This window comes from Frieseomelitta varia, unplaced genomic scaffold, assembly GCF_011392965.1.
Source record: "Frieseomelitta varia isolate USP_RPSP 00005682 unplaced genomic scaffold, Fvar_1.2 scaffold_646, whole genome shotgun sequence".
NCBI lineage: Eukaryota > Metazoa > Arthropoda > Insecta > Hymenoptera > Apidae > Frieseomelitta > Frieseomelitta varia.
In genome coordinates, this window is record NW_025110419.1 from 154,575 (window position 1) to 173,260 (window position 18,686).

Genomic DNA, 18,686 nt, shown 5'->3' on the forward strand with positions numbered 1-18,686 from the left:
ACACAGATAAAGTAAAGTACCAAACCAAAGTATAGTACCAAAGAGAAATATTGTAGAGGCAGTGTGCAAATATCATTCGCTATTAGTCTAATTAGTTTACGTATAGTATAAGGATAGGTTAAAGCATGCAATACTAGATGTAAGGGATTAAAACAAAATGTAAAGAATAATGTAAGGCACTGAGGTCTATTTCTAGGCCGAAAGGCCTGAAATAAAGATTCATTCATTCATTCATTCACGTACTGTACGTATCACACGATAAACGCGAGTTCAATTGCGACCTACACTGACAAGAGCGAAATTATTCGTCAATGTGCATTTCTCAGAAAGTACAGGGTGTCCATCAAGTCTCTTTACAATTTCAAAAATTGATTACAAAGGCAAATGAAAAGACAGATAAGTGGAAATTATTACAAAATGAGACGTATATATTTAAGTTTTTTGCTGCCTCGTTTAATACACCTCTATATGGACACCATTAGTTGCACAATGCACAAGACAACAGTACTCGATTTCTTAGACGATCGATGTTCTTGGTCGTCCACACCTCCCTTTATCGAACACTGTCCCTGTCCCCATAAATTTCTTGCGCCATGTACGAATTGATGGACGTGACGGTGGATCTCTTCCATACTTAATTCCTGAAGTTTCGCTGATTGTGAGTCTACAGATCCGATTTGGTTTCAATAAACCATGATACACACTGTATCTTCTCTCGAGGAGTAGCCATTTTATAAGGGATTCATTTAACAGTATTTTATTCATCAACAGGGTACCTGAAATGCAATGTGATAAAAACCTTGATAACCACCGAGAATATATAGAACAAATTTGATGAAGATATCTCATCAATTGCCTTTGTAATAAATTTTTGAAATTGTAAAGAGATCTTATGGACACGCTGTATATTTTTGATTATGTATTTTCATAGCTGACATCGAGACGTCACTACTACGTACATAAATATGGCTCTTGTTTAAGGAAATCAAGTGGAAACTCTGAGAGAGTGGGGCTCATGCACGGCGAGGAAATTTCAATGTCATTGTCAGTGGAAAGATCGATGCAGTGGAGAGGGTAGCGCTGCCGATCAAGAAAGCAAGGATTATACATTTACGTGTATAAATAGTTCAATCGTACCTTATTCTTCTTCTTCTTCTTCTATTTTTCTTTGATGTCGCATCGACTGCGAGATCATTAGCGACAACGGTGCCATTAGATATGTGTATAGTAGTTTATGTTTTTAAGATATTTTAGTACTCTTTTATATAGTACTCTATATTTTAGTACTTTTATATTTTAGTATGTCATTTTGAGAAGTCAGGTTTATGTTTGCGTTGATTCCGTATTTCTGTCTTTAGGTTTCTGTGGTGTGGCATTCGTGCAGTATGTGGGTTATTGTTAGTGGATGGTTATTGCAATGAGTGCAGGTGATGTCCAATCCTACATTCTTACCTTGTAAAATCTAATGAATTAGCAATTGTCTTAAGCAACTGCAGCAATTTTCTATTACTTCAACACTTGGTAGGATTTCTTCTTACTTCACTTACAATTAGTTTCACTGCTCCATTATTCCTTTCATATAATATCCCTCGAAAGTCATTATATATATATATTATTATATATTATTATACATTATTATATATTATTATGTATTATTATATATATTATATACATATATCTTCGTTCTTCATAGAAATTTTCTTCTTACACTTTTTGACGGAGACATGGCTCTACATACGACAAGGATTATACTCGTTTGTAATTCGCGGATATCACAACATATTTTATAAGAACTCACCAGAGTATCGGGCAGAATATCACATTTAGATGCCTATAACTCAATAATAGTTTACGTCTTAATTCTAGTGTTTTAAATACGTCTGAATATTAGACATAGAAATAAACAGAGTGTTCATGAAGCTCTTTACAATTTCAAAAATTTATTATTCACAAAGGCAAGTGAAAAGACAGATAAGTGGAAATTATTGGCAACTAATGGTGCTCATATAAAGGTGTATTAAATGAGGCAGAAAAAAATGTTAATCTATACGTCTCATTTCGTAATAATTTCCACTTATCTGTCTTTTCATTTGCCGTTTTAATAAATTTTTGAAATTGTAAAGAGTTTACACTTTATGGACACCCCGCGACAATACAAAAATAATTATCACAGTGATTCTGAACGCATTGTACGTCGCTTTCTTCCTTCTCATTTCGATTGCCAAATGAGATATACGTGTGATTGAACTTTGTCAAGCAATATGTTATTATATTAATTGTTGAATGTGAATTACTTCATATTTTTCTTTCTTCTTCGAAATCAACAAAAATTAAAGGAAAAAACCACCGCGGATTCTACATCTTTTGATCGGTGGAAATCTACAAAGACAAACGTCTGTGCAAAATTGTTATTGAGCATGATTTTCATTTCAATCTCAATGTCTCAAAACGAACACGAGTCGCAGCTGAATCCATGTTCTTTTGGAAAAAAAAAATGTTAAAGTTTCATTGATTTTTAAATGTACTTTATTTTATGATTTACTTTATAAAATAGGCAAACGTTTGGAAACAAAGGAAAAACAAAGAAATTGCGATTTCACGACAAGGAGTTCTAGGTAATCTAAGACATGTAATGAGGTTCTTGTATGCTTCATAACAACGTTCCACCATCGCTATCAAAGATAATCCAATCGTCTGTGCCAGTAATAATAAACCATCATATACATGCTTGCTACAAGTATGCAAATAATACCTGATTTTTTTATCTGTGAGTAAGGTCAACAAGCAATATCAATATTTTGCCCATCTTAAATTGACTTGTCCAAACGATTTCGTTTTGTCATTTCTTCAGACACCAAAAAGCATAGATGGAAAGAACTAATAAGGTAGAGAATCAATTTCTTTTAGATCGAAACATTTATTTACACCTCATAACTTGGAACATATAAGAACATTATAAGAAACGTTATATGGATATGAATGTGAACCCGAATATTTTCTCATAACGCCCGTTCAACGGGCGAGAATAGAATTGCTTGTATTAATCCCCCAAGATGGAAAAGTGTTTTTAAATAGAAAGTCTAAGAGATATGTCAAAGAAATATTGAATTTATCTTACGTGTTATACAGGGCTGTTTCCATCACGAGAGAGGATCACAATATTTTTATTGTGTTGTGCGAATTCGCAGTTGTACGGAACTCCGCTGTAGTTTGTTTCCAATTGTAGAGAAAGTATCATTGAAACAGCCAGTGTACAAATTAGAAATTAGAAATATTTAATGCTAAAAGCGCTATTGTAGCTGAAAGCGCGACTACACCGAATACCTGAGTTCCCAGATACATCCAGTACAACCTGAAATAAACAGAAATATCATCGCTAACCGGATATACCGAAATATTTTACCATAATTACATCTATATCTCTTTCTGCCCCAAGATATTTCGATACGTACAGCGATGATTGATGTCGTACTGACTTTACAGAGTCAGAGCTCTCTTTTAGAATGAATTTCTTGATTCCTATTTGATAATTTGCGATATACTTCTTCCAGTTCATATCTCTCATATCTAATTTCACGATGTCGCTGTCTTCCAATGTCTTCACCTTCATCGTCATTTCAGTAATGTTACATCTGTGAAAAGTCCACTCGTGCGTGTTGAAATAACTGAACGCTGCAAGTAGCTGATTCAAATGTTTGTTAACTTTGATCATCCTAAAATGCCATTTTTAAATACGATTATTCCAAACGAAAACAAAGATTGCTGTTAAAAGATATTGTTCTAACGGGCGGTTGCTCCCGATTCGATGAACAATAGAACACTCACATTGGCCTTTTACCCCGAAGTATTAAAAAAATATCCACGATGAATGCAGGTAAAACATGCAGAAATATACTCAGAACACTATAAATAAGTTTGTTAGATACTATCACGCAATATGGATATGATATCACATCGTTCATTGGTATGTCTCTGCTACACTCTGTGTACATTTGTTTCAGCTGGCCCCATCTTGGAAAATGAAACATTTGCATTCGCGGAATTAATTAAAATTGAAAATTATCATTAAAGTATCACGCGAATTATTATACATAAGGTGTCCGTAAAGTTTCTTTACAATTTCAAAAATTTATTACACAAGCAATGGATGAGATATCTTCATCAGATTTGTTCTATATATCACGGTGGTTATCAAGGTTTTTATCACGTTGCATTACAGGGACACCCTGACTGTTGATGACTAAGATACTGTTAAATGAACCACTTACAAAATGGCTACTCCTCGAGAGAAGATACAGTGTGTGTATCATGGTTTATTGAAACCAAATCGGATCTGTAGACTCACAATCAGCGAAACTTCAGGAATTAAGTATGGAAGAGATCCACCGTCACGTCCATCAATTCGTGCATGACGCAAGAAATTGATGGAGACAGGGAGAGTGTTCGATAAAGGGAGGAGCATTCGAGGAAAAACATCGATCGAGTAAGAAATCGAATACCGTCCTGATGTGTTTCGTGCAATTAATAGTGCCCATATAGAGATGTATTAAATGAGGCAAAAAAAAAAAAAAAACTTAAATATATACGTCTCATTTTGTAATAATATTCACTTCACTGTCCTTTCACTTGCCTTTGTAATAAATTTTTGAAATTGTAAAGAGACTTTATGGACACGTCCAGACACCTCTTATGGACACAGCCAGAACAAAAGTGAGATTTTGAAAAAGTAGAAAATATTTAGTGCAAGTGCAACAACTGACATTGATTATAAATTCAACATTTTTACGATTGATACAACTACAGTCAGAATAAATCAATCTAAACAAATATTCGAAAAATATGTTATTATTATATATTATATATTAATTTAAATCTCAATATTTCGTATCGTGTATGTACTCTTTCATATTTCAATTACGATGATATTCTTTTCATTGCATGTCCTAAATAAACTAAAGCTTTTGAGATACTCCAACAATCGAGAAATATTATAGTTGATATAATTTAATAAATATTACGTGATGGGGGGCGCGTTACTCGTACAGTTGTACACTTTAGGTTTATTGTCACGATGTAGAGTAATATGCCACGCCGCACATATTGTCGTGTCGACCACGTAATCAATAGGTACTAGGTCCAGCTTTGCATCTCTGTTAGCTGTTACTGCTTTTAAAATACCTTTGCCGATTTGTAGAAAGATAGCTGTAACATTAAAATGACGAAAATACAATTGTAATTGTACATTCAGTTCTCTTAGATTGACAAAAAAAAGTAAGAATAAAGACAATAAGAGTTGGTGGCAGTAAGAATGGCTAATCATCCAAATCGTTTTGTTATTAATTATACTGCTATTCAGATGATGTTGATCTTGTCACTTCCAATGATACTGATTTTGTCAAGCTAACCCTTGTCAAGTAACTTTCAAGATTAGTTTCAGCCATTCCTCGTTACTTGTTACAAAATTGCAAGTTAAAATCTTTAGATCTCTATAATCATTTTATTCCCTATACATTAGAATTGGAGTCAAGTTTAATAAATTCACATTTTTAACTACTTTTGTAAGTGACACACGCCCTCCAAATCTAATGTTAAAATAACTGAAACTTAATTTTAATTCAATCAGGAATAAGTTTAGTTTGAGTTGAATTTTGTAAGAAGCAGAAATAGCGCAGAATCTCTCAGCTGTCCTCACTTTTGATTCATGATGCTAATGTTATGCTCAAAGAGACTAAAACTTCTTTAAAAACAGCCAACTATAAGGTCATAATGGGTTCTGGGTTTTTTTTCGTTTTCTTTTTGAGCTTGTTACGTATATTGTTATGCACGACTCAAAAATGCATCTACACTGGTGACATTCTTGTGTAAACATCGCATCGATAAGATGACAATCTTCGAGGAAATCACTGTACTCGTAGGTCTGATTGCATTTTGGAGCAGGATTTCCCGACAAATTTGGCAACGACAACGTTTTGCAAACATAACAGAATACTATCTTTTCACTGCCATCAATCATTGGGGAGCATGATACAAGAACCAAACGTGGAATCGGCGAGGATACGCTTCATCTTCACTTTTTGATTGTGATTCTTTCAGTCTTAAGGGGTCAGGATAGTCTGAAACTTTCAAAAAATCGATTTTTTTTTTTTTTTTTTTGTTTTGTCTTAAATAGTAGTTTGAAGTCTTGGAAATAAAAACAATACAAAAGCTTTTAAAACGACTTCTTTTGGGGTATAACAACAAATCCGCGGATACAGAGTAATTGAATTTGTATCACTGTTTACAACTTTAAGCAGTATTACAAAGTGTAAATCGTGTGATTCAAATATTACTCTTGGTGAATCGAATATTGGGGGGGACTTGGATTCAATTTAGCTGTGAATTGTAAGAACTGTGAGCCGCGATATGCAAGTAAAAAAAGTATGTAAAGGATACGTATCAGAAATGACGTGTTCTGAAACTTTAAACGCGTTACTCTCGAAACTAGGTTTTTGAAAACGGTGTGCAAGATATCTCGGAATCTAACCAACCGATCACTGTAAAACTTAGTACGTACATTTAGTGTAACATTTACTAGGGATTGACAAACGAGAATTTTTTAATTTTTAACATTTTCGAAAAATATAAACAAGCAACGTAGAAATTTTTGGCACAAATTCGATACATCAAAAACAAATAGCTGCTATTTTCATTATTTTCAGAGAAATGAAAATGTTGGATCGTCGATCCCTAGAGAATATTGTTTACTCTTGAACTTTTTTCGCCTTTTTGTCGCAGCTAAACCTGTTTGGCTGGAATCATGCAGCAATGTAAAAACAAATTGTGTAAAAGGTTGCCGTTAAAAAGTTACACAAGAGCCCTCTTTTTTTCTCTTTTAATGTTGCTTTTTATAGTTCATAATGTGTTGAAAGAAACTGCAAAACCACAAAAGCTCATGTCAATCAAATATGTACTTTTTCTTTTTACCAGCCCTCCAAAGTATTTTTTGTAATTTTTAGTCTCGTCAAACTGTCCTGCACTCTTGAGTTTGTTGTCGATCTTTGTATTAACTTGCATCTCAACTCTAAAAGAATATATCAAATTCCTGGCCTTTGTCTATGAATTGATACATCACGTGTTGGCTTCTTAATATAAATTCAGTATCAAAAAGGTTCATTGCACTTAAAATGTTATGCTGTTGACATTTTCGAGGGGCTACAATCGGCTACTGAAACCTTTTGAAAGCCACTCGGGCGTGTAATCTTGATAACACGTGCGAGCTTTTTCAGCTTATTCAAAAAGTATCACTGTAGTTCCAAGTGAAAATTTGTTGATGATTGGCTTCCTTCTTAAGGAAAGTTGCGAAAAATCGTTTGAATAGAATAAAATAAATAAAAAGCATTGATATTTATAATTATAAAATTATAAAATAATTATAAATATATAAAAGTATATATATTAAAATATACTAAGTAAATTAAAAGTATTGAGTTATACGACAACAAAATACAGTGAGACCTCGATTAATCGCGACTATTTACGTCAATTATCTATTGGATTAATTGGAGTCTTAATTATCTACAGTTATGTTGTCTACTGTTGTCTCATGTTTATTAATATACGATTTGACCGATATAAATTTCATACTTTGTGCTTCATTTACATTTTTAATTTTCTTCCTTGAAGATCTATTTTCAGCCGTTAGTAAAAGAACATTTAGATTTATGAAGTGAATTATAAGAAAAACGTGTCGGTGTCAATGGAGAAAAAAGGCGAGGTGCTTAAAAACGAAGTCAGACAAATCAATAAAATCAAGTTATCTCTATGTTAATATAAGAGAATGAAAAAAAAGGAATAAAAATAAAAAATAATTAGTCATAAAACGAGTCCAATGAAAATAATCTTGAAAGCAAGTGCTAATGTAAAATTCAACAGACATATCGCATATGCCATGTAATAAGTTAAAATAGAAAAGATACTGCACATTAACTTCTTCAGAAGTTGCTAAGCTTCTTTTTACAAGATACAGGGTCTGGGACTGTTTTATGAAAACAAAAAATTACCAGCGATCATAGTCTTAATTGTTACTTGCGTAATCGTGAATTGAAAATGAGAGTGAATAAAAATATCTCAGTTAACTTTCGCGTTCCTCAGTATGTCTTTTGGTCCACTATATATCTGTTCTTCACCACGGATATACCAACTACAGATCACACTTCTATGGATACATTTGCTGATGACACTGTTATCCTTGCATCTCGCACAAGCTCAACAAAAGATTCTGCCTCGTCGCCAAGACCCAGCCACTCCCAAGCCACAAAAGATTTGCTTCGAAATTGGATAAAATAATGAAAAATCAATATCAACGAATGCAAATTAACTTCACCTTAACGAAAGAAAAGTGTCCTCTGGTTTATTTAAAGGACACAATGATACTGCAAGTCAACGAGTACAAATGGATGAATAAAAAAAGAGAGAATAATAGACTTCAAACTAAACAACGTGTATCAACTGTTAGGAAATGTCCATAGAAAACAAAATCCTTTTATACAAAGCTATAGCATAAGGCCAATCTGGACTCGAGTTTTAGAAATGTGCCAGTGCAAATGAAATCATGCATCTTGATACCTTAGAAACCAAACTCTCCACGAACAACTGTTTCTTGCATAAAAGTTTTGTATTTCTTACATAAAAGACATCATCAAAGATGGAAGCATAAAACATCGATCATGACATGATGAAACTAGCATGTCGTATAAATACTCCTTATAAAAACAAAAAACTTCCAACGAACAGTTTACTTGTAAAAAAATATTGCGAAGTGACAGCTCCTCAAGTCTGGATCAACTTAGCTTACACTTATAATAACATTTACACATACTTGAATGCTAGTAATCGTGAATATCTAATTATGTATCAGAGACTATTAAATGTAACGTGACAATTAAATTTCATAATTAATTTATTATCCATTGATTATTAAATACAGACGAGACTAGAAACTAGAAAGACTTATTTAGAAACATTTAAGAATCCAACATAAATTTCATGAATCTACTTATTTAATTAACCTCTGAGAAACTGTAGAAACTATTTTGTAGAAACTATTTCAATCAGTACTGTATTCTAATTTCTAATAAACTCATTCAATAGAAAGAAACCTTTGAAAATTTGAACTTTCTAGTCCAGAGTATCATAAATAAGAAAAATCAAATTTCAGAATTGATCAAATATGCGAGAAAATTGATTAACTTGATGTATAAGAATGGTAATAATATAATAATAACAATTCAGAAATCATCGACAGACCACCGTTGACGTTATTACTGTTATCTGAATCCGGTAATAATGAAACTCAGGAAAATGAAACAATAAGCTGTAAAGTAGATGCTGCCATAGAGAGCTGAAAATAACACGGCGAATGCAACAAAAGAAGATTTAAATATAGAACATGACAAGCGTCAATAAAGAATATTTCTAAGTGTAAAATTGACAGAATAAGGAAAATGAACGTTCAAGACAATATAAATATAACATTAACAACAGTAATAGGTACATGTAAATGTATGTATCCCTACATATCTATATTCTTTTATACGAGAAAACAAAATCTTATTTTGCATAGAAAAATCTTTCTTAGTTGTTCGACGTACTTTGCTGAACCTCAATTTATTAGGGCTGCTTGTCGCCTAATCATATTAATCGAGCTCTTACTGTTCTTATTCATTTATATTAAAATAACAACTCGTAATTATTTATAAGAATACCAGTAACTCCATAAATATTGTCCAGCCAACCAGGACACGGTTCTTCATGCGAGGCGCCAATTATACTTGGTCGCACTATCGCAACTGGAAAACTATCGCTATTGCTGGAAATAATTTGCTCTGCCAGATTCTTTGTGAACGTGTATGTGTTTGGATAAGTTTTTAGGATTCTTTTATTTAATTGATCGATGAACATCTTGTTTCCTCCTTCGCATATATCAATCACTGCGGAGGGTTCTAGACACGTGCTGCAAAAATTACAGTCATTACAAAATTATAGATTTTTATGCTATCTTCTTTTGACGATATGATATTTTTGGATCAATGGATAATTTAATGATAAGTTGTAATTTTTTCTTACCTGTAAATTTTCTCTTCAATTTCTGACAGATGCGCATTACTATAAGCTGTGCTAACGTAAACGACACTAATTGCGTGCTTCAGCTCCTTGCACAGTTGGATTACGCGAGCGGTACCTTTTGTATTTATATTAACAGCCACATTCAAAGGTTCATTAAATCTCACGGTAGCCGCGACATGAAACACAATATTCACATTCTCTGTCAACATTATCCTGTCTTTAGGCGAAAGACCTAAATCTGGCAGGCTCACATCCCCTTGTACGGGATGAATCTTGCTCAAAATTGACGGATCCTTTTCTTTGACGTAGTCATAAATCTAGAAGATAGAATATTACTTAAATGTTTTATGATACTGGTCACAAATCTATAAAACTAAATCAAAAAGAAAAAGAAGAAGAAGAAGAAGAAGAAAAGCGAGGATTTCAATTTTGACCAATAGTAAATTTTGACATGAATATCTGTAACTAAAAAACCAAAAAGAGATTACCACTATTTTTTTTTGTGGATAAAAAAAATAAAAAATTCTTTTAATACCGTAATAAAAGTAGTGCGAAGGAAAAGAAATATTTCAATGTTTTTGTTGAAAACCTAAAATTCACAGATCATCCTACTAACAGTTACATAAAATATCATAAAACAGAAATCTATTTAATAACATTGTGTATAAATCGATTATAATATATTCCAACAATTTTGAAATTTTTGCAAAAATTGTTTCACATTCGCATTCATTATTAAATATAATATAATATAAAATATAAAATCTTGTTCAGTTTATTTCCTTTTATTTAATTTATTTATTTTCTTATTTTATTTATTTTCACTTCATTTCTCAAAGATGAAATTTTTGAGCAAATTTTACTATTGATTTGAGTGTCATGGTAAATAATATTTTGACATCTTCAATAGGAAACTGAAGCAAAGTTTTGGTACTATAAAATGACGTATGAGTAGGGGTTAAATTTTAAAGTTACTACCTTATAAAAATAGTGAATAATAACTAAATGAATGAACCTTTATTGATTAACTTTATAAATTGAAAGTGAAGAAAATCGATGTTGTTCTGCTTACTTTTAAAGTTAAAAATTCATTATTAATCTCTTTGGTAAAGAGCAGTAGATATAGTATAATCTTACGAGCGAGAAAAAATAATCTTCATCCAACACATGTTTTAAAATAAAATATTATTAATGTATATAACATGTTTTTAATATTTTTAATATCTAAAAAAGAAATATTTCATAGTTTCATTATTACAAAAGAAAAGTTATATTATTAACCCACTATAATTATTTAACTAATCAATTAAAATTATAGTTGATTAATTAATTAATCGGTTTTGTCAAAGTTTGCATTCAACGCCTGTCGACTTTAATTAACGATCATACCAAAGAGATTAATCTACACTGTTATACAAAAAATGATCTTAAAAAAGTTTAACTGTTTCTTGGCGTATTATCATTAATCATACACTTGTGTAAAGAATTTAATTAAGAAATTAATTGAATTGAAAATTCAGGAATCAAATTAAAAATTACAGAAAATGAGCTCGTAAAAGTGTGACTGTTTCTTGACGTATTATCATTAATCATACGCTTGTGTAAAGAATTTAATTAAGAAGTTAATTAAATTAAAAATTAAGGAATTAATAAAAGTGAAGTTAATCAATTTTGATTTCTGAAAGACCACAGTTTGAAACTAAAGTTTAAAAAAGAAGTGTATTATTTACGAACTGGATCATCTAAGAGCTTCTTAAATCGTTGCTCTAACGTTTGGCTCCGCTTCGGACGAATAAGGAGAAAAATTGCGGCAATGCGTGGACACACGCGCATTAGTTTCTCCAAAATACCTTTCCCTACAAAACCTGTTGCTCCAGTCACTAAGATTGCATTAGCGGCGTAAAATCCCTCGATGGAATCCGAGTTTTCACTGTCATTAACACTGTTTGCATTAGCTATAACATCCATTCTATCCATGTTGTAGGATTTTCAACTGCAATATCTGCAAATGAGTAACAAAAAAATGAGCAGCGAAATTTGAAGATGAGCTTTTTTACTCCGTATCTCTATACAGGACGACCAACGTATAACTTTTGATAGGATTGAATAGTTTAGGTTGTTGAAACTTTGCGAACAAAAATTATTCAGAACAGAAGGGATTATAATATTGCGTTGATTATCTTTTTGTAAGGTCGTTTGACCTTAAATAGAGACACGAGTGCGTAAGCTACGTTGCAACAGATATTTATTTCAAGCTTATTTCTAATTAATTTAATTCTAATTTTATGTTCACAATGACTTATTTCTAAAACTGACAACATAGTTTATGTTAATGTTATGCGTTGAAAAAATCTGTTGACACTAATAGAAAGAATTATTACATTGACATTATTAATGACATTTTGTGCTGCTTCGTTTCGTTTTAAGATAAATATCTACATCTTGGTCCAATTTTACACAGTAAATGCTTTTCTTGTAAAAAAAAAAAAATTGTGCACAAAGTTCATGTTTAAGAAAATGAGAAAAATAAATAGTTTTTTTATGAAACCAGCATCTTGTTCATTGTTTTCGTTGATGAATTTATCTTTTATTTTTAGAATAACAACACCATCGCTCGAAGTATCTCCTTTATTACTATTTCATGCGAATCACCTATTGATACATGTATTTGTATTTGTATTATAGTTCAATTTCAAATTGTATCGTTTTACTGTGTAACTATGAAAACACATGTAAAAAAGCATAACTATGAATACTGCAAGAAAACGAGACCGATACATGTATATTGAAGGAAAATATCACGTGTGACATCGATTCAACATTTATCATAACATAGATTCTGAATGTAATATTAATATAATAATACTAATAAATATAATACTAATATTAATGTTAATATAATAATATTAATAAATGTAATAAATTGAACAACTTCTGTTGAAAAAGTTTTTTAATAGCTTGTTGTTTCACTCTATATATGTAGAGTGTCAAAGAAAGAAATGGCCAAACTTTGGTATCATTACTATGTTATTTCCTATAAAAAAAGAAGAAAAAATAAGTAATGTTTCAGAAACTCCAGTTCTGCTTGAAATTCAGTATCTGGCTATCACTTTGCTGAGTCTCTCATCTAAATGGAACAATGTCTATATTTTGGGAAGCAAGAGATTTCGAAAAGAAGAAGGCTCACAGAACAATAGAGCACGATATCAAATTGATTTGTCTACGGAATCCATGATCTCTTCTTACCTGCTATTTTCACTGTGTCCAAAGAGAGAAAGGAAGAATTGTGATTGTATGATAGCAATACTTCTAACGCGTTCCCCTGTCAACTGCAACCATATCTTCTACGCAGCTCTTTTGAACATTTATAGATGCAATGGCACAATCCCACTACCATCACCACTATCGCCACTGAAAAAAGAGGTCAACTTGTTTATACGTGTTTTCCGGACTGTAAATAAAACAGGTTTCAATGAGATGAAATGACTGACGAAATACTTACTCTAAAAGTTATTTATATAAATTTAAAAATTAATCTATATCTAAAAATTAATCTATATAAATTGCTGTATACAGTATACCTGGGTTATCTGAAGATAACCAAAAGTTGCAGTCATAAAGGATAACTGGTAAGAGACATCTGAGAGCACCTGAAAATTAACAGAAAAATTAGCAATCTAATGTGCCTTGGACGTATCATCCTGGTTTTTAACTGAGCAATTGCAAGTTACTGAATCTGACAAGTGTCCCAGAGAAAGACTAACTTAAAATTTTTATACGAGGTCATGGTAACAATTGAGTGAAATGACAAAGAACTCTTCAATCTTGACTGCACGAAAATTGATTGTTTCCTGTTTTTTTTTTTTTTAAATTTGCTCAGGATAGGTATTAGTTAGTTAGTATTGAAAATTCGAATTTTTAATCATTATTAGCCTGCCATGAATCATTCCTATTATTTTGTATCACCCTATAGGTGTAATACTAATTAAACTGGTATAGTGGCATGTGATTTTCAAATAATCTTTCAGAACTATAAAGTACTTTGTTTTCATATTGAGTGCGAAAATTAGTATTGTCTATCATCATTTATTATGTGCGAAATAAATAAAATAACATGATTTACTGTGTTTAACATGTCAAATACTCCAAAATACTTTCCTTAACGTTACTCTTATAAGTTGTAGATTTTTAGATACATAGGTTCTTCAATGCATTTCGTATGGAATGTGTCTCCAATTTATTATGGTAAAAAGGAGAAAGGAGAATGAAATATATAACTGAAGAATTATAAATATGTAACGAAGTATGTTGCATAATTTATTACGAGCGACACGAGCAGCGTGTTAACATGGACTGCGAACAGCATAAGAGAATATTTTTATAGAATACGGTCAGAGATTGTGAGGTGCACGAACGAATTTGACGCGAAGCCATAGGATTATAGCAGGCGATTAGAAAATTACGCTTATGCGAAAAGCTAGTTAATTTAAGTTAGTTAAAATATTGTAATAAACGAACTTAAAAGTACTAAGTTAATTTAATAAGAGCCACTCAACAGAAAAATATTGAAACGTTGCGCAGAAAACTGCAAAATTGAAATATTCCGAAAATTTTCTGAAAAATTGAAATAAAACTGATTAGTAGGGGGAGGACGAAGGATGTACGTTCATTTAGAAAATACCACTATTTTTTCTAGAAAATAATTACGAAAAATATATATCAAAAATACACATATAATTAAAGAATTTGAATATGTATTAAAGGCATTAGTTGTAAATACTGAATACTGTAAATGAAAGACAATGATTCAATTCTGAATGTTCGTTATTAGAATATGAAGTATGCACATTGATAACATCTCATCATGTATATCGTTAAGCTGATCGCTTGTAGTGCATTTTTTGCTTCAACTCAAGATAAAATTTAATCAAATAATTATTATATATAAGTTTCAACAATTAAAGAAATAATAACATATAAATGTCTAAACAGAACATACTATGCTATGTCATTTATAATTTGATACCAAATTCATACATAATTTTGTACCAAAATTTAATTTCAATTCTAATCAGTACAAATATTATAACCTTGTTGTTTGAAAAATAAAGGCAATGGAAGAACCACGCTTTCACTTTTCATTTTCTCAAACAGCGGATGTCTCAAATAGAGTTCTTGGAACCCCAATTGCTTGGCCTTTGAAAAAAAAACAAAATTCTTTCTTAAAAAAGGCTGATTCCAGACATTTCCCGATACGCAGAGTATTAGAAAACAATCCTTGAAAGGAGCGGATTCTAGGTATTCCTCGACACTTGGAGTGTCGTAAATTAGAGCTTCGTGCACGACCACCCAAACCTTCCTGGTGTTTGGACTTGGGTCGACCGAGATGAATCGCACGCACCGAGGTAAGGCACGTCTTCGACAGGCGTGAACTCAACGTGGCGCCAGACTGTCGTCTTGAGTCCCAAGTTTGAGAGAAAGAGCACAAGCTCGAGCATCGCCCAATGTTACGAACAATCCTCGAAGTCACTTCGGCAACGTGGTGTGAACCGTTTGTGCAGTGCAAGTTCTCTCGTGTGTGACTCAAGGTCAAAAATCGAGCAAACTTTAACAAATAACGCTCTCTCTCTCTCTCTCTCTCTCTCTCTCTCTCTCTCTCTCTCTCTCTCTCTCTCTCTCTCTGAGTTTTAGGCGAGAACTTGAGTCAGCGACGGATCAGGAATTCTCGGTTGAGAATTCGTTTTACCCACGTGCGAAGTACTGCAACGTTCCTCTCCCTCAGAGAGCGATACGATCAGCGTGCCCAGCACTAGCAAGGATTTCTATCAGTGAAGTCACACTGCAGGCGTGCTTATCACCATTCACGGGATTTCCTCAGTGAAGTAACATTACAAGCGTGCTTTGCACCATTCACGGGACTTTCTCTCTGAAATCAAAGACCAAGACGAGTCGCCCTCCCAGTCGAGAGCCTAGAGCTGTTCCATGCGATCACATTCCCTTTCAGCGCTTTTTACTGTAATCTGTGTGAGCTGTGTCAGCTGCTGTCTTCTCATCGACGACATCAGTGTGAGCTGTGTGAGCTGCTGTCTTCTCATCGACGACACCGACTGCACATCTTGGTGACACTTCTTTCTGGGTGATTTTTCTGGATAACATTTTCTCTTTTACAGGTGAGGTGTGCTTCTTCCCGCTTAAATGTCGATCATAAGGAATATCGATTACGTTCGAGAATCGTAGGAAGTGTATTGCGTATTGCACCGTTGAGGCGCTATAATCGCACGTATATTTCGCAATAAAATGATTACTTAGAATAAAACTACTAAATTACTAAATTACTAAAATTACTAAAGTTTATTGTTGAATTTAGTATTGGCATTGTTAAGAATTACGCAATATTAGCTTAAGGAAGGAAAAAAATGAGTGAGAAAATGTTACAATAGAAGTAAAAGCATATCTATAATAAAAAGCTAGTCAAATTACATGGTAACAATGTACTGGTTAGAATTGAAATTAAATTTTGATATAAAATTATAAATAACTTCTAACGTGATATCATCTATTTAAACGCTTATATGCTTATTATATATTTATTCTATTTGTTTATATTAATTGTTGAAGATTGTGTGTGATAATTATTTGGTTAAATTTTACCTTGAGTTGAAGCCAAAAATGTACGTTTTATCTTAAAAATTCACAACACAAAGCCATTATTAATTTAATTAATTTAATTTTTAATTTTTATCTGAGAACTTGTGAATGACACCTCTTTCTCGACGATTTTTCTGGATAATGTGCTTCCTGCTTCACAGGTGAGGAGTATTCCTTTCCGCCATGTTTCTCGCTTAAATATCAATCATTAGTGTAGGAACCTGTAAAGGGATTGAAAGTGTCGATGATAATGCGAGGATAATGTAGGAAGTGATGATGTGGGGGTAAGGTGAGGAAGGTTGTGCGTTTCGTCTCAGAGTCGCTGCCTAGACTCATCAGTGGGGTTGATGGCAGCGACTCCTTACCCCAGAAGCTTGTTGTTGTAACTATTCGCTAGGCTGGATTGGTCACCCATCCCAGCGGTTCCGCACCTTGTGTTTGGCTTAACATCGAATATCGATTGACTTCGACGCTAGGCGCACAGCCACTTGCGGCTTGTGAAAGTTGGTGTTCGAAACTCGTACTCGAGGAATTATAGGTCGCTACACCTGCGAAGATAATCGCGACATCTATTGATTGCTGATCGTGTGATGTGTGTGTTATGCGATAATATGACTGAGCGTGGTACTATCTGTCTGGCGCCTTCGTTTGTTTTTTAGAACTTCGATTGTTGTATGGTATGCAGAGAACGGCCAAGAGAGTGCAAGTAAAGAAGATCAGTGACTGATATCTTCGATATCTACATTATCCCATAATTAATTTACAACAATCAGGAATATCGATTACGTTCGAGAATCTATCGCGAATTGCAAATGAAGCTCTTATTGATTTAGAATGATTTCACTTTTTAGTAACTTCATGTTTCGATACTGAAAATTTAATAAAATTTAACAAATATAATAAAATTTAATAAAATTTAACAAATATAATAAAATTTAATAAAATTTAATAAAATTTAATAAAATTTAACAAATATTATAATTGACGCAGACATCATATCTTTGGCGCAATGATCAACTTCGAGTAGTATAAGTCAACGAAGTAGTATGATCGGATAAGTAGTATAAATTAATATACAGACAGACAATGTCATATAATTTGTCAACATATTGCCTGACATAAGCAAGACGTACGTACAAGTCAGACGTAAACAAATAGCTTTGCCGCAAATTGCTGGTCTGCACTGGATCTAACGGTAACTGCTTATATCTAATAGATTTCGTAAAATTGAATTGGATCTATCTTCAAAGCAGATGAATTCTCGAAGCTAAGATTTTATATCTTTGGAATCTTTCTTCTCAGAGAAAGATCTCCTCAAGATCCTTCAAATTTCATTTCGACCGGTGACCATTCGAAATCATAACCCAAAATAATTTTAAGAGGTAACTTAATTAGTTAAGAATTATTTCTGAACACAATAAAGTACAAATGATTATATATTTAAAGTGTATACTAATATTTCTTTTATAATTTAAAATTTAAAATTTTGAGCCGGATTACTGTCTCTGGACTCTTTTGTGTGTTGGAATATGCTGTCACTGTTTCTCTCATTGGTTCTATGAAGTTGTTATATTTGCTTACCGATTAAAGACAGTTAAATTCATTACTGACATGTCATATAGATTGTCCATTTGAGGAGAGTTTGTTCGACTGTATTTTTCTATATCGATGGCGCAGATTATAGGAAAGTGGTCCGAGCCATAAGTATCTTCAGGTTGATATATTATGATTTTGTGAGTAAAATCTGTTTTCGTGATTGTGCGATATAAATTGCTTTTGTACTCATTATTAAATTGCTTTTGTTCTTCCCTTTTAACAAATATAAAATGCCGGAATAATTATTTTTAAAATTAATTATTAGTATTAGACATTTATATGACAGATGGCGCAGCTATATCCAAATCGGAGCACTTTGTACTAATTTGCAAAAAAAC

The 18,686-nt window shown here is 32.5% G+C and overlaps 1 protein-coding gene and 1 long non-coding RNA gene across 3 annotated transcripts in view; one reads left to right on the forward strand and one right to left on the reverse strand.

Moving 5' to 3' along the window:
• The window catches only part of LOC122534870, an 18,931-nt gene extending 1,387 nt beyond the window's left edge, over positions 1-17,544 (forward strand). Inside the window, exon 3 of the long non-coding RNA XR_006308009.1 lies at positions 17,047-17,544. This is a non-coding gene — a long non-coding RNA (uncharacterized LOC122534870). The remainder of the gene's footprint in view (positions 1-17,046) is intronic.
• LOC122534869 (fatty acyl-CoA reductase 1-like) lies at positions 2,898-13,454 on the reverse strand. 2 transcript variants are annotated; one of them, XM_043665894.1, is made up of 8 exons: positions 13,351-13,454; positions 11,839-12,106; positions 10,105-10,421; positions 9,744-9,991; positions 5,019-5,202; positions 3,826-4,011; positions 3,453-3,713; positions 2,898-3,352 (listed from the first exon to the last, which is right to left on the reverse strand). In XM_043665894.1, the coding sequence occupies exons 2-8, from the start codon at positions 12,079-12,081 to the stop codon at positions 3,259-3,261; spliced, it is 1,533 nt and encodes a 510-aa protein (XP_043521829.1). In that variant the 5' UTR covers positions 12,082-12,106; positions 13,351-13,454; the 3' UTR covers positions 2,898-3,258. The 2 variants fall into 2 exon arrangements, with proteins under 2 accessions (XP_043521829.1, XP_043521828.1); XM_043665893.1 differs by having other exon boundaries at positions 2,898-3,376.
• Positions 17,545-18,686: the final 1,142 nt, after the last annotated feature.